The sequence below is a fragment of the Pseudopipra pipra genome, chromosome 5, assembly GCF_036250125.1.
Source record: "Pseudopipra pipra isolate bDixPip1 chromosome 5, bDixPip1.hap1, whole genome shotgun sequence".
In the NCBI taxonomy this organism is placed as follows: Eukaryota; Metazoa; Chordata; class Aves; order Passeriformes; family Pipridae; genus Pseudopipra; species Pseudopipra pipra.
The window spans coordinates 6,646,990-6,667,199 of record NC_087553.1 but is presented as its reverse complement, the minus strand read 5'-3'; the positions used below and the strand labels follow the sequence as shown (position 1 = coordinate 6,667,199).

Genomic DNA, 20,210 nt, shown 5'->3' with positions numbered 1-20,210 from the left:
TGTCCAATGCACAACAGCTCAGATAAATAGCAGAAAAATAACCCAGGGAAGAAAAGCAATTTTTTTTCTGCTCTTCTGGTGAGTTAAATCAGCATGTTGACAGCAAGAGCAAGGGGAAGACAGCACAGTGAGAGGGGGGGAGGATATCAACACCTCTCTTTTCAGACAGCAGCAACCTAAGAGGAAACTTAGCTGTATGTGAAAAGAAACCTAAGTGTATGACTAAGTTTTCCATGGGAGGCCCCTAAATAGATTCTTATGTGCACATTATATCACATTCAATAACTCTGAGGTCCTCAATGCAATTTTCTGAAAGGATGGCACTGAGTTTAGATAAGTGGGAAAATTATTTCTTGATATGACCCTGGCACAGAGAGTTGAAGCATAATTTTATTCTACTTATTTGTCAGTTTTTTATGTAATCGAGTTATGTTTCATATGTTACATTCAGTGGTTGGAGGTGGTGAGCATATTCTTCAGAGTATTTCACAGTAACATTAATCCTGAATACATTAACATTAACACACATTAACCTGAGGTTACAGCACATACAAGTTGCTGTGTAAAAAAAAACAAAAAGGAAAAAAAAAAAAGTCTTGCTTTCTCTTTTTTGGGAGATGAAAAATCCCACAGAGTTGAGCAGTCAGCAGAAATTTAGAGATCTTCTCTCAATGGCAGCTGTTATACCTGTACAGGAAAACTGCTGAGTAGAAAATACTTATTTTGCTAAAGGGTGCTTTGTTCAGGTGATCAACTCAGGCTAGTACATGTCTGAACCAAGACAGAATTTCTTACTTATGAAAACAAACCAACCAGAAATGTGTAGTCCATTTTGAGTTTAGCAAAGGGCTCAGTGAACAACACAGAGGTTTTGAGCTTTCTGAGAGTGGTCTCGGGGAACTTAAACCAATGTTAACTGAGAGCTGAACACGATGGTCCTTCAGAAAATCACTGGAATAATTCTGATGCCTAAATAACAACCACCATGCTGAATCAGAGGGGGAGGAAAAGGAGAAGGGAAGGAGCAGGAACTACATAAATGGTGGTTGGTGCTGCTGCAAGACTACACAGAAGTACAAGAAAGCTGAAAAAGTGCCCTAAGGGTGGAAGTAACAACAACAGAAGCAGCCAAAAAAGCTATTACAGCAGTGCTTCAGGATGAAACTGATAAAACCAAAAGTGAGCTCAGAGCCATTCAGAGGATGAGCAGCACAGCAGCTCCTGGATCAAAGCCTTGATCCAGACAGTATCAAGTGCACCAGAAAACCAGTATCTGCAACAAGCCCGTTTAGGGGCTGTGCTAATAAAATTTCTTAACAAGGAACTTGTTAAAAAGTTAATACAACTCAACTGTTATGCTACAGTAAAACTCAGACTGTATGTTCCTTTAAAAGGAAAACTAGCAGAAACAATTTTTATGATCATGGTTATTACATATCAGTAAATTTTAGATGTGAAAGCAACTTAAAAAAATAAAGCAGTTTACATACACACAAAAAATTAAACCATTTTTCTTTTCCTATAGTGTTCTTTGGTCTTGGACTTGTTCAGCAACAGCATAGCTAAAGGTTGAGCTCTAGTTGATTGTCGAGAAGCCAAGTCATGTGTTAAAAAGCAACAAAAAGTATTTTTTTTTCCCATGTAAAGGTCTTCTTGTCATTCAAATTTCTTCAGATTTTCCAGTGACTTTATAGAAGAAATTAGAGCTGAAATTTTCCCATCCTTTAGATATATCTCAACTATTGTGATGAATTAATGAACATAAGCTGAAATATCCTAGAATCATACAATATCCTGAGTTGGAAGGGCCCCACAAGGAGCATCCAAGTCCAACTCCTGGCCCTGCACAGGACACCCCAACAATCCCACCCTGTGCCTGAGAGCATTGTCCAAATGCTCCCTGAGCTCTGGCAGCCTTGGGGCTGTGCCCACTGCCCCGGGGAGCCCGTTCCAATACGAGTAAATCCAAAAAGATACAAAACAAAACAAATTCACCATGAGGGTGGTCAAACACTGGAGCAAGTGTTCAGAGAGGCTGTGGAAGCACCACCCTTGGAGACACCAGAAATGTGAGTGGACAAGGACCTGAGCAGCCTGACCTAGGATGGCCTTGCTGGAAGCAGGGAATTGGACTCAATGACCTCTAATGGTCCCTTCAAACTTAAACCATTCTGCAAATTCTTTTTATTTTCTCTCCCTTTCTTTAAAACTCAGTGGTTGGGCTGAACTGAGAGAGGTCCTTATTCTTTAGTTTAGGAGGCAGTGTGATATGGTGAGCATCAGATCTTGGCAGCCTCATCCACTGCTGTAACACTCCTGCTCATGGATCAACAGCTCCAGAAACTGCTCCACACAAAGAAATATTTAAACCCAACAGACCAGGGAGTGAAGCTTCAGGCTGAAACAGTGCTTAGAGTAAAGCTGTCTGTAAGATTAAAACTAGAACCGACTGCACTATCGAAAATACAGGTGAAAGTCATAAAACTTCTCCCTCCACTTCTGTAGAATTCTATTTTAAATGTTTCTTTAAATGGCTCAGCAGCAGCCTGGCACTAACAACCCTTAGTGACCACAAACTTGCTGACCTTCCTTCTTCCCCAGTCCCACCACACAGAGCTGGAGGTGGAATTTTGTACATTCTTCCCATTTCTGTGGCATTGCCTTCTGCTGCTGCATGAACTGCATTTGTCTGTTGCTTAACAAATGCCATTAAAGAGATATAACCTAAAAAATAACAGCAGAAATCAGACACCCCATCTCATTCCCTTTAATTTAAGCCCTAAGGTATATAGATGCACAGAGTTTCTCCAGATCATTCCGGAAGGGTATATTTATGGAATCACTGAATTACTTGGGTTGCAAAGGACACTAAAGCTCCTCTAGGCCAATCCCCTGCCATGGGCAGCGACACCTTTCACAAGACCAGGTTGCTCCAAGCCCCATTAAACATTTCCAGAGGTGGGGCTGGACCTCTGGACCTTTGCTGGACCTGCTTCTGATCTCTACCATGACAAATTATGGTTCAAAGCTGAAAACTTCCGCTTGATTTCCGATCTGGAGATGAATGCTATTACTTTATTGCATATGGAAGTACTCTGTGGGATAATGAGCAGGACTATTTCTTACCAATCACAGCAAAATCTGAATTTTGGGAAAAGCAGAAACTACTTGAATTTCACTTTCAATCATTTTCACATCACATGTTATAAGTATAATTTCCTAATAAGAAAGAAAAAAGGAAATAATACAATGAATACAGTGAAGTCTGGCCTCCACACACCATTTATATTAGATGTGAAATCTAGAATATAAAGGTAACACATGAGAACACATAAATCAATTGCAATGTTTTAAAAGATAAATATTTTTGTTTTCAAGGCTGCCTCATTACTACAGTTTTCCACATTACTCTTTTATACTTCAACATCCATGTTACCCATGCCATTGGTCACCTGAGAGCTTCTGAGATTGCATCACTTCATTGAAAAGGCAGCCTAAATCAGCACGAGCAAGTGGTGAAAAAATGGATCAGACAAAGCAGTGAAGCTCCTTTCCAGTAACTAAAGAGCAGCTGCTGAGGGCAGGGCTTAATAGGAAAGCAGCAGCTTACTTCCTCCTTCTAAATCTACCCAGTTTGGAATGCTCTCTGGATCACAAGGCAAGGTAGACAACAGGTAGTCACATATGTGTAAGAGTGTGTGTGTGTGTGTGTGTGTTAGAGGTGGCGGGCAGGGAGAGTCCCTGAGCAACAGTGGAGTAAGAGTGTGAGCTGATTCAAGATTTTCAGCTGATACACAGAGACATTAGTCAAGACAAAACCACAAAATTTCCAGTGTTTTCTAGGATTTGAAGATAAAATTGCTACAGAGCTTTCTAATTTCACTGCATAGAATCAGAGTGGAGGGGACCTTAAAGATCATCTCGTTCCAACCCCCCTGCCACAGGCAGAGACACCTTCCACTATCCCAGGTTGCTGAGAGCCCCATCCAAGCTGGCCTTGGACACTCCCAGGGATGGGGCAGCCACAGCTTCTCTGGGCAATCAGGGCCTCACCACTGTCACAGAGAAAAACTTCCCAATATCCAATATAAACCTACTCTGTCAGCTTAAAGCCATTCCCCCTTGGCCTGTCACTACAATTCCCAATGAAAGAAGTCAGAAGTCATCTCTCCAAGGGTGCTGTTGGACTGGGAAGGGGGACAGGGAGGCTGAGAGAGAGGGCAAAGAGAGCCACAGACCTCCCAGCATGAGGGCACAGGGGTGGGAGGAGTGCTCTGAACCAGAGCTGTTGTTTTCCTCACCTAACAGCTGATCGGGTGCCAGGGAGGGAAGGAGGCTGGGAGACAGAGGAGATTTACATTCCTGGAGCTGAAGCAAGCAAACAAAGCACACTATTAAAAAGCCCTACATTCTTCAGCAGACACTTGTTTGGCCGGACTTCTATTAATAGCTCTGTATTTATTCTTGCACAGGGAATAAATTAAAGCAATGTTAAACGCTGTGGGCTCATGAACTCACACAAGAGAGAATATAATTTCATTCACTTTGCAGGAAAGCAAACTTTACCCACAAAACATCAATATTTAATATGATCCGTAGAAAACTCACAAGTTGCAGTCGACCCATCAGACTGGAGTTTGCCCTGCATGCCACTCCCCAGCCTCAGCTGCAATTTTGACATTTTCTAAACGTTAAACTTGCCTGAATAGACCAACTTCCCACATCCACAACCAGTCACAAGAATTAGCCCTGAAACCATGTTTAAACCACCATAGAACAGCCTGGGTTGGAAGGGACCTCAAAGATCATCTTGTTTCAATCCTCTGCTATGATCAGGGTCACCTTCCTCTAGACCAGGTTGCTCAGAGCCCAATCCAACCTGGCCTTGGACAGTTCCAGGGATACAGGGGCAACCACAGCTTCTCTGGGCAACCTGTCCCTGGGCCTACCACCCTCACAGGGAAGAATTTCTTCCCAATATCCAATCTAAACCTCCTCTCTGTCAGTTTGAAGCCATTCTCTCTTGTCCTGTCACTCCAGGTCCTTGGAAATAGTCTCTCTCCATCTTCCTTGGGGGCTCCCTTCAAGCACAGGAAGACCACAATTAGGTCACCCCAAAGCCTTCTCTTCTCCAGGCTGAACAATCCCAATTCTCTCAGCCTGTCCTGCTGTGCAGTCCTGTCCCTCAGAAGATCTCAGCCAGATAGGAACTCCTCGTGCTTTGGTCCCACCCTTGGCACCACACACCATTTCTCAAGCCAGGTGTTCAATCAGTTCTGACCATGACAGAAACAGCCCACACACACCAGGTCTGCTCAAGCAAGAAACACAGGCTGGAGATTCCCAGCCTGAAATTAGGGCTGTCATTTCCTCAGCCAGTTTTGCAGGCAGCGAGGCTGAAGTGAATTTCAGAACATGTCTGAAGTACCCCCATCCAAAAGCTTAGTGGAAGTATAAATTTAGGGTCAGAACTTTGCAACTTGTCCAACTCTTAGTTAGCCTTTTCCAGGAAACTGTGAAACCAGCACTCAAAGTAGCTGGTTAGCAGATATGCTCCAGAAGTGTTACTACTTTTGAGAAATGATTTGAACCTAGTTTAGCAAGTATCACTCTACAGGACTTGAATAGCAAGAAACTAACAGCTCAATTTTGTCCTCAGTTACTCTGGTATAAATCTAAACCTGGCACCTACCAAGTAATTCTGATTTACAACAGGGTACATGGAATCAGATGTAACCTCTCAGTGGGTCAATTCACCATGACATTCATCATCTGTAACACCACGTTTCAGAAATATTCAAAGCTACTTTCCTCCCTGAGCTGGTGACCATCTGCCTGCAGCCACACTGTGTCTAATGGAAACAAGGAACTTATTTATATTTATAAAAGACAAGAAAAAACTAGGTTGATGCAGCAAAGGGGGTCACAGAGTTGACCAAGACAAACAGTTCTGTGTTTATTCAATAAATCAGCATTGCTATCTGTATGCATAGCTGAAGGAAGCATCTCCTCCTAGCAAGGGAAATAGCCTGGTGCCAAACAGTTTTTGCAACACCTACAGAAAACATCTCCTCTGTCAGAAATAGCCTGGCTGGAGCATCTTCTTGCTCTGCTGACTCCCAGGTACATAAACTGCAACACATTCACAAATACAGTTCGGGTGGTGGTGCCCACAGAGGTTTCAGAACTGACACTTCCCTGATGGTAGAGTCAGAAAGGGAATTAACTACCTCATTCTACAGGTATCACTGAAACACATCTTTCCTAAGTAACACCAAAGTTTCTTTGGCAGCAACTCACACTTCAGGCTCAAATAAGCTGTTGCATTCACTGCTTGATTGATGCTTGTGTGTTAGGTTTTGGGGTTTTATTTGGGGGGAAGGAAAGGGGGCTATATATATATGTGCTGCAGCTTTAGGAAGAACAGGTAGGGTTCAATAGGAGAGAAAAATTGCATTCACTAGTGAGTGAACAGTTCCTTCCTCAAGAACTTATGTAAAACTGGTCAGAACATGCAGCCTCCAGGGTCACTTCTCCACACCTTTACCATACAGTCCAATTACCAAACTGAAAAACAGAAAGGTTAGCATTAAAAGAACAATCCCAGCGTGCAACAACTGGGAAGGCCAGTGCAGAAATCCTCCTGCCAGCACCAGCAGGGAGGGCACACCAGCTCAGGAACTGCAAGCACACGGCTGCATCCTGCACTCAGCCCCACGCTGACAAGGGCCCAGAGGCAGCAGGAGCCAACGCTGAGGATGTGTCACTTCCACCTTCTGCCTGCACCTGACCCTGCTGCACCACAGCAGGGCCCACAGACAGCCACCATTAGCCCTGTGGTTCACACCTGACAGGCTGGAGGAGGAGCTGCACACCTTGCTCCAGTGCAGCAGCAAAATCAGTGCCTGGCACAGCTACCTCACACCACAGCACCCCAGGAACACAGCATGGGTATCTCCTGCATCTCTCATCCTAACCACTTGCTGGGGGAGGACCACGTTAGGTACAGATGCAGATTCAAAGAAGCATTACCCTCGTTGCAGTCTACAACTTCCTCAGGAGGGGAAGTGGAGGGGCAGGCACTGATCTCTGCTCTCAGTGACAGGACCCAAGGGAACTGCATGAAGCTGTGTCAGGAGAGCTTCAGGTTGGACTTTAGGAAAAGGTTCTTCACCCATAGGGTGGTTGGACACTGGAAAAAGCTGCCCAGGTCAGTGGTCATGGCCCCAAACCTAACAGAGCTCAAGGAGTGTTTGGACAACACTCTCAGACACATGGTGGGATTCTTGGGGTTGTTCTGTGCAGGGCCAAGAGTTGGGCTTTGATGCTCCTTGTGGGTCCCTTCCAACTCAGGATATTCTGTGATTTGTGTTCTCCTGCCAGAGGGCAGGTGAGTTGCCTTTCAGGTAGGGGAGGACTGAAACCAGAATAGCATCTCGCAGCACCAACCTTCTCTGCAATATCAGATGAAATGTTGCAAGTGTTGCTTGGAGTCCGCACTCTCTTGCAGCGCTTGTTTTCACTGTGCAAAGCCCAGGAGTTTGCAAAATCATAACTGTTCCCCACCAGGGTCCCTGGGAATGAAAAAGAGGAGAAGCACATGGCTGTTGAGGGGTTTCAGCAACAAGTGGGCAGTACTGGCTATTCTCAAGGTGACAGTCTGCTGAAAGCTGTCTTTAAAAATAAAAACTGTCATATCAAATGGATTTCTATTCTAAGAAGATTGACCATAGAAAAGCCACTATCAGTGACCTGGACTGACTCCTGCAGAGGAGCTCTCTGAGCTCAAGGACACACTAAAACTTGCAGAAGGCAGATCCCAGCACTTCTCACACCTGCATGAATGTGGTAGAGATATTGCTGGTAAGCTGTGAACTGCAGAAGCCAAAGCACACCTACACGTCTTCCTACTATTTAGAAGTTGTCAATAAAACACAAGATATATTAGAGAGGCAAACAAAATGCAGCTGTTTTCCCCACACAAGCATTAGCATTCCTGATCCCAGCTAGCCTTGATTTTTCTCCTATCCAAAACTAAATCACGTGTGCTAAGAAATGGTTTGAGCCCATCATCTGTGATGATGATACATCTTCCTGTGTAAGATTTGCATCCACTTTGCAAAAAAGCAAAACTGAAGGAGTTTGTATGGCTGCCACTTCCTGGGAGATGCAAAGCCACCTCTCTGCTTTTCTTGCTCCATCCTCCTGAAAAGGGGGATCCTCCCAGAAAGAGAATGCTCCCTCCACCCCCTTTTCCCTCCCATGATCTGTCTCATTTCAGGACTACCTCTGCTTCCTTCTGTGGTTTTCTGCTACAAAACAGTTCATTTCATGTGTCTCAGTTCCCTACAGTTGCTTTTTAAAACCCTGCTGTGTTGCATGTGAGAATATCAACTGCCACCATTGATGCACTCTCAAGACCTTTATGCAGAGAATGTGTTGAAATACAACCCTGACTGAATCTGGAAAAAAAAAAAAAAAAAAAAAAAAACCCAAAACCAAAAAACAAAAGAAATACATCCCAAATATATCTATATTTTATAATATACGTAGATATAATAAAGACTCCATTGAGCTACCTGCTGCATGATAAGTACAAAAACACAGAATATACTGACCACTAAAACTGTTCCTTAACTATGGGGCAGTCATGAAAACTGCACTGAGAATGCTATGGCAGATGCATTAAAGCCTGTAGCCTTCAGTAGACTTTTGTCTACTAGTGCAAACCAGAAATTAGGGACTTACAAAGGTAGCATGTGCTAGGCCCACAGCAGATGTCAGAGCAGGAAGACTCAGAGGAAAGGATGGTAGGGAAAGGTGGTAAAAGGCACAGGAGAAGACATGCAGCAATAAGAACACAAACCTTTAGCTCAGCACAGATTATATACATTAGAGCAACAGTGGAATCCAGCCTGAGGAGAAGCAAGGTGCCAAATTAAATGTATCCCCTTCTGTTTGCAGTAATTCAGTCTTCCAGGTATGTAACAGGAATTGGGCTCCGCTCCAAAGCAATACTCCTCTGGCCCTGAATGCACATCCATGCCAGGCTTCCTGCTGGCAGGGACCCATGGATGCTCATTCATACAGAAGTTAAGTTTTGAAGGCTGGGACAACTGTTGGCTCAGAAATGCCAGTCACCTGTTTTTCCAATTCTCCCCCTGCAATATATTGTTTTTTTCTTCTGTGGTCCTTGTAAATTTATACCTCTTATACAACTCTTTTACAAAATATTTCCATCATACTATTTTAGTTCTTCTGCTGCATTCTATGATTAATACTTTCAAGTAAGTGAGGGGTCTAGAGAGTAACTCCTATGAGGAGCAGCTGAGGGAGCTGGGGGTGTTCAGCCCAGAGAAAAGGAGGCTCAGGAGAGACCTTATCATTCTCTACAACTCCCTGAAAGGAGTTGAAGCCAGGCTCTTCTCGCAGGTAACAAGTGACAGGATGAGAGGAAATGGCCTCAAGCTGTGCCAGGGGAGATTTAGGTTGGACACCAGGAGGAATTTCTTCACTGAAGGCATTGGAACAGGCTGCCCAGGGAGGTGATGGAGTCACCATCCATGGATGTGTTCAAGAGCAGAGCACTCAATGCTCTTGTCTAGTTGACAAGTTGGACTTGATAATCTTGAGGGTCTTTTCCAACCTAAATGATTCTGTGATTCTGTAAATTCTTTACAAAATAAATAAATTTCAAACCTTGTTTGGAGTTGTTTGGGGTTTTTTTAGAACCTGCTTTTCAAACCCTCTTGTTGCCAGCACCTGACTGTGTACTAGCAAACAGTGGAAATGTGAAAAGGAGCTGGACATGAAGGTTTCTCTGATCGTCAGAAGACCTCTAATATGAAATTATGAAGTGACTTGGGACACTGAGCTACTGAACAAATTGGCATCATGGAATAAGTTATTTCTGCAGAGGGTTCCTTTGGAGAGGACTCTCATACTATGCACCCTGTCGATCAGTGTGGGGATTCTCAAATACTTCATCTACTTGATGAGGTTTCAGGGAAAAAAAGCAGGGAGGTAGAAATGTCTCCAGCACATCTGACTGCTCTGGGCAGAGGGAAGAGCAACTGCCAACACCTCTGCCTTTCCCCACGGCACCTACTTTTCCTTCTGCTGAAAGACTCGAGTGGGTAGGAAAGGAAAGGCAGTGGAAGAGACAACGAAAGCAGCCTAAAAAATGATATTAAGTGTGCAGGTGATGTTATCAACAGAGCATCCAGGCAGCTGAGCTGCCTGATCTGGCACTGCTTTCCCACTATGCCCTCCTCTCCTGCACAGCAGAGCTTTGTTTTCCATCTGTCCCTTCAGTTCCTTCAGTTTTTTTTTCCTTCTTAAGGCAGCCAAGATTCTGGTGAAACAATTCATAGCCAGGGCTCATCAGAGCCCTACACCCAGAAACTCTCTGTATGGCCTGGGTGGGACTTTTGATAAAGAACTTGTTTAGTCTAAGTTTTGCAGGAAATGTGTTGAAAATAGAAGCTGTCACAAAATGTAATGTAAGCAAAGCATTTGAACACCAGTGCTGGAAGAACTGGTGCCTGATATGGACCACGGTACACAGACAGAAACCAGCATGCAAACTGGCTGCTCAAAAGCCAAGACCCCCAGGCAGCCAGTTGGTGTGCAATCTCCTTTTAGGACTCAAGATGGGTTCAGGAGGTAGATCTTAAAGGACAACACAAATCTCACCTTCTCCTAGCATCCCAGAAACATCACTACACTGAAAACCCTGCAAAGGTCTTCAAGGAGAAGGCCACTCGCCAACCACCTGAGCAACAGGCAGGGTCTCTGGGGGGCATTCTTTAGTGCTCTGATTGCTGCCCTCACATGTCTCTCACTTTGGAGATGCTTACAGATAGGTGATGTTCACTCTTGACAGAAAAATCTGTGTCCACACTGATATGTGAGTCTCACAGTCACCAGTTCCTTTTGAAATCTGAAGCTGGTATGCTGCTTGTTTACTTTGAGACCTGTGGTCAGGCAACACAACCCTGTGCTCAAGGCACCCAATGGGAAGCAGGAACCCTGACCTCCTCCAGATTTTCCATATGGCCATAGGCCCATCAGATAACTCTCTCAGGGTCTGTTAACTCATCTGTAAAATATCTGCAAGAATTTGCTCAAGACACTACAGTCCTGTGAGTTTTAATTGGTAAATAGAGTCTTAGCTGGTAAAGAACCAACTTTCACATGTTGGTTATTTACCAAGCAAAGAGGGGGATTTTGGTTTTTAGGGTGGGGTTTTTTGTTTGGTGTTTTTTGGGTGGGTTTTTGGGGTTTTTTTACACAGTTTGACATGGTTTAGTACATAGTTCCAGATGAGCAAAACTATTGGCAAGGTTGACCAAAATTGACCCATAGTTTGCATCAAAATAATGACATGAAATAATGAAGTCATGGGCTATAAAGTCTTTCCTGCCCTCTCCAGATCAATGAACACAAAATTAATAATATTGAACATGAGAGGGAATGAGCCATCCCCCAAAATCTACAGCCTAGTGATGAAGGCACACTCCTCACAACAGAAATGTCTGACCTCAATTCCAGAACCAGATTAAAGCAGATTATGAATGCAGGTTTTTGGCATCTCAGCTGAAGTCCTATTACAAAGACAGGTGCAACATAAGTCATCTTCACCTTTACCATTTGTGACAGCTTAATTCCCCTTGCTTCCAAATGAAAATGCAGGAAAGAAAATGAGATCACTTACTCACACCAAACAAAATCTTTAAACTAGCCTAAAATCAAATTACTGATATTGTTTAAAATGCCAAGAAATTTGCATTTCAGAATGACCAAAATTTTCATTTACTTTCCTAGGAAATAAAAAAAGATTAAATATTTATTAGCTGCACTACTATCACTGTGAGTTTGGAACATGCTTTAAAAGCTTCTGACACCAGGTACCACACACAGAGAAGTTGTATATTCAATCATATGCACCTATACTACTTCTGGAATGAAATCATTACCTGAAATATCAGATTTTTTCCTTGCAGATATTGTCTGCTTCTACTTGTTTAACCTATATTCACTCTCCTGTGAAGAGATATATTCATCATATATTCTGTATTTCAGCAGCTTAAAGGCTGGAATATGTTGCTGACACCTGTAGCAGGCTCAGAATATCAAGACTTTATCCAAAATTCTCCAGGGGTATTGTTTTATCATTAATATCTGAGTAATTTGGAGACAGATTCCCAGAAACATGCCTCCTGCCAGTGCCAAGAAAAGCATCGTGGGATGCTGAATTTATTTAGGTTGGTATATTTTTTAATTCCATTATGCTAAGAGTGTGTAACATGGACAAAAAAGAAAATGACGGATTAATATCCCTGTGTTGGACTTGAACGATCTCTTCAGCACAAACAGGCTTCAGTGAGGACCTGGACATCCAAGCACACATCACAGCAATATCACAAACCTATAGGTTGCCTGATTTCTTTGTATAAAGAATATTACCTCTCCCAGCTGCTACCAAACAAAAAACCCTACAAAGCTTCCAAGACCTTTCTTTTTATATTTTAGTTATGCTTAAAGTGTGAGAACAAACTCTCAAGGGGCTTGTTTTTGCTGCCATATCCAATAAACAAACAACCCCGTACAGGATAATCCATCTTGTTTGTAAGTCTAGACAGGACATGAGCACTTCTCCACAGGATGAACTATTGTAGTAACCATGTCGATGAGAGTGACTCAGCACCCCCATCCTCTGTCTGAAGGGCAAGGTGTGTCTGCAACTTTAGGAAGAGGTTCTTCCCCCAAAGGGTGGTTGGGCACTGAACAGGCTCCCAAAGGAAGCATTCACAGCCCTAAACCTGGCAGAGCTCAAGGAGTGTTTGGACAACGCTCTCAAGCACAGGGTGGGATTGTTGGGGTGTCTGTGCAGGGCCAGGAGTTGGACTCAATGATCCTTGTGGGTCCTTTCCAAGTTGGGATGTTCTGTGATATCTGAAAACTACAGGGAAGGCTTTATTTTTATTTTTTTTCTGGGGGTGGGAGGGTGTCAAGAGCTAATGCCTAAGGCTGCCACCTTCAAAGCTGGGTCCTACCAAGGTAAATTTGCCAAGGTATCACGTCTCAGACCCTCTGGGAACTCAAACAGCTGAACATCAAAAGTGTACACAGAAGCAATGTGTGTTATCCTCTCAGCAGTTCTCAGTTTCCACACCAAAACACAATGAGGATTCATAAGAGTGCCATGACAACATATGATTGGGTGGATCATAAAGCATTAGTATAAATAGAATATGAGTATAAATATATCAAGAGAAAAAAAAAAGAAACTGCACACTGTTCACTAAGTTTTAAACACTCTTCTCTTTGTGCCTCCTCTATTTATTTGCTGTAAGTGGTACTGTCCAGTCACACAGCAGGTGTTTTGCCTCTTATTTCACCACCACCCTAAAAATAATCCAAATACAAACAATTAATGAAGTTCTATATCACTCTCTTAGGGGCAAAGCAAACTAACTCTGTGTTATTAAATCACAATAATTTCTTTCCCTAAAATATGGAAAAAACATATTTTCATTTGTTTTCAGTATAAACATTGCCTTTTTTTGAAACTGTGACAAAACATGGGATGAAAGACAACATTTGTGGGCTAGATTCTACCCAAAACAACTCTGACTTCTGCATAAAATCAGGATCTGGTCCTCTGGTGCTATAAAGAAGCCCTAAAAACAGGCCATCACATCACGTGAGTTTCTTCCTATGCAGACAGACACAAAGATGATACAGAAGAACCATCTGAGCTACAGCCTGTGAGAGACTTCAGAAGATAACATTTTGGCTGCAGACCTTTCCATTACAGTGGTTCTTACAGGCAAGGACTAGCAGCAACCAGACAGGTACCATTTCAGTGTAAATCAACACAGCTTGAAGGCCAGGGCATCCTGAGCCTTTAAAACACCTGGAGGAAGGTTTCACACATCTCAGCTATCTGTGACAAGCTCACTGGCTATAGCACAATACCTGAGGCACAACCTCTGATCACCTCCTTCCTTTGCCTCTGACGTTCAGATCTGCACAGTGGCCCTCAGGGCTTTCCAGATGAGAGACCATAATCTTGGCAACATTAGATTGTTGTCTTTTCCCTTTGCACACTGTGCTTCCATTGCATATTATTCTGAAGCTGAAAGATCTTAATGCATTTATTACCAAACCCATCCCAGAAAGCTATGTAATGGATTAGAACTGAGGCCCCAATCTGATAAATTCCTGATTTTAACAGGAAGCAGTGGGCACACCAACAGGAGAGTTCAGTCTGCTGGTAACCTTAAGGCAACCCTTCAGTGCCCTCAGATCACTAAGTCTTTACACCAAGCTCACATCCTGGGATGGGTTGACCTTTATGAGATGTAATCAGGCTGAAAGGAGAGCAAATAAAAGTTGCAGTGAAAAGAGAAGGGTAAACTTCTTCATAGCCTACCAGTAGGCTGCCAGCTCTTTTCATTTAAAGAATATTACCTCTCCCAGCTGCTTGTGTTGTCCCTTACCTGGAAGTTAGCTTCAATAGTTGGGTTTTTTTTAAAAAGAAGTGATCTGAATTATTAAAAAACTGATTTTACTTGAAGCAAGTTAAGAATTGCTCCAATGAACCAGCAGAGCTGCCAGAGAGACAAACAGAGCGTGGGTGGAGTGACATCCCTCACTGATACAACAAATTCAAACATAACTCATTCTAATTCCTTCTAAATTAGTTTAAATGAAAGCTCTATCGTATCAGAGTGAAATACTGGCAGAATTGCTGACACGCAATCGTGTTTTTCAGGCTAAAAATCAGAGAAATGTATATCCACACAGGATACTGTATAAGGAAAGCTCTGACTTCTCTAAGAGACACAGAAAACACATGTTCTATGTCATCTTCTCTATTTTTTTTTCAGCTCCTCTAAGCAGTGACCTTGTCATGGACTTCATTACACTCAGAAATCTGTGGCTGTGAAAGGACTGCTTTTGTTTTTTTAATAGGGAGGATACAGCCTCCAGCATGTAAAACAAATACAGCATGAAATACATTTAAACATGAGCAGCAGAGGGGCCTCTTCTACATTTGAACAGGCAATACAATCTCCTTTTCTGTTCCTGCTTTTCATAAAAGCCTTACTACTATTTACTGTCTTGAGAAAAGCATATAAACTTCATAATCTCAACTCACTCAGACATTAAGGTATCCAAGCCCTGCCAAACAATTCTGTGACCAGAGGTTGTTTTTCATTTTTTACGCTGCTGAAGAACATATTAATCATTTTAACACACTATGAGATATGGTGGGTTTCTGTACACTGAAGCTATGCTTATGTATCCCAAGTGTCAGTAAGACATCTCTGGAGCACTGGCAGGCTCCTTTTCAAGTTGCTTTGTCTCCCTTTCTATTTTCTGAATCATTTATTTTTATTACATGTAAAGTATTACATTATCATTCTAACTTACTAATGTATTAACTAACTTTCAACCTCTCTCTTTCAGGTAAGTGCTCAGAATTAAAAGACACTGAAATACCAAAAATCAAGATCAGTCATAGGACTTCAAAGCCATATTCAGGGCTTTTCAAAAACTCTTAGTCTTCACCCACACTGGCAGACTTCACATAAAGGTGTACTGAGCAGCAAAAGTCACTTCTCACCAGGAATTGGCGTGATACCAGGTGCACCTCCAGTCCAACAGCCCTTACAGACAGGGAAATGTCATTGAAAGGTAACCACCTAATAGAACAGCAGCCCATGCCAAATCCAAGTACAAACCTGCCAGCAGCAGGAATTTAATCTCCCACTGTTGCAATGCTATTTATTCTTACTCCCACTTGCCTAACTCATGAAAAATTAGAGGTTGAATCAATGTGTATGTCTTACATCTATTTTGCTGTGTCTTCTTCTAGTCAGTCTCCCCACATCCTACATTGTACATGGATTAACCTGGAGCTTTACCTTTGTATTTTAAAGTTTCAAGGTTTCTAAATGTGCTAAGTTCAGATGCCTGGGCTTCTCGCAGGAATGAGATGTGACAGCAATTTCCTTTCAGGAGAAAGGGAGATGAAAGGACTTAGACAGCTTTTCAGCACACCAAGATGAGGTACCTGACAGGTTCTGCAGAAACATTTTGCTGTTTCAGCAAAACGTTTGTTGAATCACCCAACAGGAAAAGTGTGCAGAGCATACATTAAAATGCAATCAGTTAGTCCTGGTCTTACCTTCCTGAGTTCTGAAGTCATCTTCAAGGAATTTATTAAAATTGCCACACAACCCACAGGTCTTATTATAGTGCTTTTCTTGAAGGAGTATCTGAATGTTTCCACTGATATCAATCTTCACCACAAAGCCATGCTCATCACTAGATATTTTATGATTACCTGCCTCCTTCTCTATAAATATGCCATTGGAGGCAAAAGGTATGGAAACCCTGTGAAGAAAAACAGGAGATTCTCAGAATATGACACACACAAAAAAAAAAAAAATCAGGTTGTTTTCTGTTGGAATACCAGTTCCCACAGGTACCTTTTGTCTTCCTGCATCACAGTTCCATCTAAAGAGAAGTGGAGATTGAAATATTCCCCGAGGTACACAGAGATGCCAATTTTCTCCCCATTCTGGTAATCACCTGCAGAGATGAGATATAACCAAATACTGTTAGTTCTGGGAGCTGGGAGGACAATTTGTAAGTACATATTGCAGGATTGGGAGCATATCTTCTAACATACAAAGAATTTGTTCCGGGCTGTTCGAATTGAGGAAGAAAATTATTTAAGTTGGTATATATTTCCTTTTCAGAGTGACAGGATCAGTTTACTTAAATTTACTTGCAGTGACTAAAAACTCATGTTAAATACTAAAAACATGTTAAACTATGACCAATACAGAACAGTCATCAGTGAATATAAAAACATCTACCAAAGCAGATTGGTATGAAAGTAATATCTAGTTTTGGTACACATATCATCAGTTTCTAATCCCAAGAACAACTCTGCAAAGGCTTATGCTCATTCCAAGGTCTTTTGTCCTCCAGGATGGGATTTTTCTTACTGGGGTGATTTAGCATACAGATAAAATTAGTTCTACAGGGTCGAATAGTTCCTATTCCCATACTCAGCTTTAAGATCCACATTCTCCTGGAAAATTCAAAATTAAAAAAGGTCTTGCTTTCCCTCTTTAGAAGAGCCAGTAAGAAAATCTCTGTTTCTTAGCAGCTTATTTACATGACAGCTACATTACCAAGGGATAACAGAAGCCTCAAAATTAATCCTACTTTCTAAAACAAGCCCCCAAAAACCAACACAATCCACCAAAAAGAAACCAAAACAAACCAAACAAACCAAAAAAAAAAAAAAAAAAAGAAAAAGAAACTAAACCAGAAAAAGAAACTAAACCAAACCAAACAAGCAAACAAAAAAAAAGCCCCTCAGCCAAGATCCTTTTTATGCAGTGGTCCATCCTATCTGACAAAGAGCAACTACTTGGGTTCTTTCAGTGATGGAACCCAGCTCAGACTCACCTAAGAGCATGAAGGAGTGCTTGTGACAGTCCCCAGCAAGGAGGTAGCTGCAGTCCCCAGCAAAATCATAGAAAGAACCATCAAAAGTTTTGATATGATCATTCCCAAAAAGGCTGCAACGGGAACCCGATGACTCCTGAGGCAAAGAGCCTGATAATCCTGGATATCAAAACATAACATAACAATGCAATTTCAAACAATCATTTTGTAGTTCAGGAATTTATCTGATGGAATTTATCACCATTGATCATCTCATGTCCTAGTAGCTTCTAGGCAGACTGTAAGCCTGGCATGGCAGTCCATGGGATCAAGCACAGATTTTTTTATTACATACATTCGTGAAATGGTTTTTTTGCTTTACTTCTACCGACCCAAACCTTGCATGGGTAATTTCAGTCCTGATTGTTTGAGGAATGCCATTTGTTTGTGCCTGCCTGCAATCCCATTAAATTCTATAGGGCACTAGCAAAGCCCCATAGTTTGTTCAGCCAAACATCAGTGACTTCAGGGAATTTTTGGGACTCAACATAGTGCTCGTTTCAAGGTAAAGAGACAAAAGGAATAATTTTATCAATGTCTCCAGCATGATGAGAATAATCCCTTAGCCCATATTGCAGGACTGGATGGGCACAAAGGAGGAACAGGGGCAATATCTCTGATGCAATTGAAAATAAATTGTAGTCCCTAGACAGCGGAAAATAAATGTTTTCCTACCTGTGACTACAGTGGCCAGCAGTAGGTTTGTTTGCAGCACTGCCAAGAGGAGCATCTGTCAAAAATCCAAGAGAGTTTAGAACACTCTTAGTTTAGGACGCACAGTCTGTTTCGCAACTCCTCACCGCCTTCTATCCTCTCTTTATACAGGTATTTTCAAGGTTCTGCAACATTTCAGAAAGCAATAATCTGTGTAGACAGTAGTTCAGATACCCAGCCATCCTGCTTTAATGAGGTAATCTAGGAGGATAATCATTCTTTGCTTCCATTTTCACCTCTCATTGCAGGAAAATGGGCTAGTCCACAGGAATTGCATCCCAAAATACACACGTACTCCAGTTTACCTCAGTTAAAACATTGCACACACAAAGCCCTTCAAAACACAGCATTATTTATCAGACAGCCTGACTTGAAGAAGCACCTCTCACTGGGTCAGCCAGCTTGGCTCCAGTAGAAGTCACCTCTGCTGCACAAGATCTGCATCCTGCCCAAACATTCACAAAGGGAAAGAATATAAAGGTTTTGCGCCAGCCAGCAGGTCTGGCTGGCAAACCACTATAACCACATGCATTTAATGCACTGATTTCAGGGTGATAATGTGCTTGAGATAAGAGGCAAGAAGTAAAGGGAGGAAATAGTGCAGAGATTAGAGACCCAGATTGAAAACTTCCATTCACCAAAATCAGTTTTAGCATTGCCTCCTGCTTTCTACAACCAAAACATCAGCCTTTGTTCTCTATATGTCTATAAGCTACCTTCTGTACAACCAGGCCTTTAAAAATAATATTATTAATAATAATAATAGGATAGGAGTGTCATGCAGATGGTGAACTACATGTGTTCTGTGGCAGGACATTAACAGTTCAGGATGAAAGCTGTAGGGAGCTCCATCTAAGGGTGTTAATTTCAGTGATAATATAAGCAACTAGAGAGGCATAAATATACCATACTTAATATATTAGTGCCAGGACACCAGACACACCTTTTCCTAAGAGCCCTCCAATTAAAGATTGAAATGCATTTTGCAAAGACAAATTCTGATTTCAGGTTCTTACTGCTGTTAGTTATGGAGGCCCCATTCACAGCCACATAAATAAATGCTGAGTTTCCCTTGCTTGCAAAAGACAGGAAAAGAAAGATCTACTATGAAATTCAGTCTAACATAATGCTGCTAATCCCAAACTGACAAGAGGCTCCAAGATAGCCAAGAAGTGGCAACTGCATGGGAATGCAACAAAGTAATGGTAAGGAAAACAACAGGCATTATCTCAGATTACACACTTTCTAGTGTATTTTTAGTGCATGCACAGTGTAATTGTGACTGAATCAAATATTGCTTTTCTTTATTAACCCTTCAGCTTTACAAATCAGGCAAAGAAAAAAAGACAGGGCATAAACTCCTTCCCTTCAGTCCTCTTCCACCTCCCACTCTATTCTGAACTGCAGATGAAGTTTCCCCCAGTTCTCGTGGAGCAGGTGCCACTAACAAATCAGAACACAACCCAGTAAGATCCAGCATATCCCCCTCCATAATTTTATTGCTGGTTTAATTAGAAATGAAAGTACCTTCTGTGTGAGATTCCTCTTGCACATGAAGAAGAAACTCCTCCAGTTTCCACCTTTAGCCTACAACACCATCGTTCCCCTGTTGCTTCAGAAATCAGGACTGGAATGGCTTTGGTCTGAAATTTCTTGTTTTTGTACAAGCCAGGAACTCTTGTCCATTTTAAAGGAAAGATAAAAACAAAACGTCACATCCGCCTGACCCTCAAGACAATAGATTAAATTGCTATCATGGAAATCAGCAGCCTTAATTGCCAGAATGGTACAATGAGGGGAAGCAGTTTTTAAAACATACATGACAGATAAGTCTTTCAAATCCATTTTGCATGTGTATGTGTGACAAATCTCACTGGCTGAGCCAATAGGCAGCATATTTATGTGACAGACTATTGTTAAAGAGGAATAGTAGGATGCTCCATACCTCGAAGACCACA

The 20,210-nt window shown here is 42.1% G+C and overlaps 1 protein-coding gene across 1 annotated transcript in view; it reads right to left on the bottom strand.

Annotated features, from left to right (window-relative positions):
* The window catches only part of VWF (von Willebrand factor), a 133,020-nt gene extending 113,109 nt beyond the window's left edge, over nt 1-19,911 (bottom strand). The window contains exons 1-6 of the mRNA XM_064654293.1: nt 19,780-19,911; nt 18,214-18,268; nt 17,500-17,658; nt 16,506-16,608; nt 16,202-16,410; nt 7,450-7,574 (exon numbers count right to left, since the gene is read on the bottom strand). Of these exons, the coding sequence (XP_064510363.1) occupies nt 7,450-7,574; nt 16,202-16,410; nt 16,506-16,608; nt 17,500-17,658; nt 18,214-18,268; nt 19,780-19,806 (678 nt within the window). The 5' untranslated portion in view covers nt 19,807-19,911. The remainder of the gene's footprint in view (nt 1-7,449; nt 7,575-16,201; nt 16,411-16,505; nt 16,609-17,499; nt 17,659-18,213; nt 18,269-19,779) is intronic.
* Nucleotides 19,912-20,210: the final 299 nt, after the last annotated feature.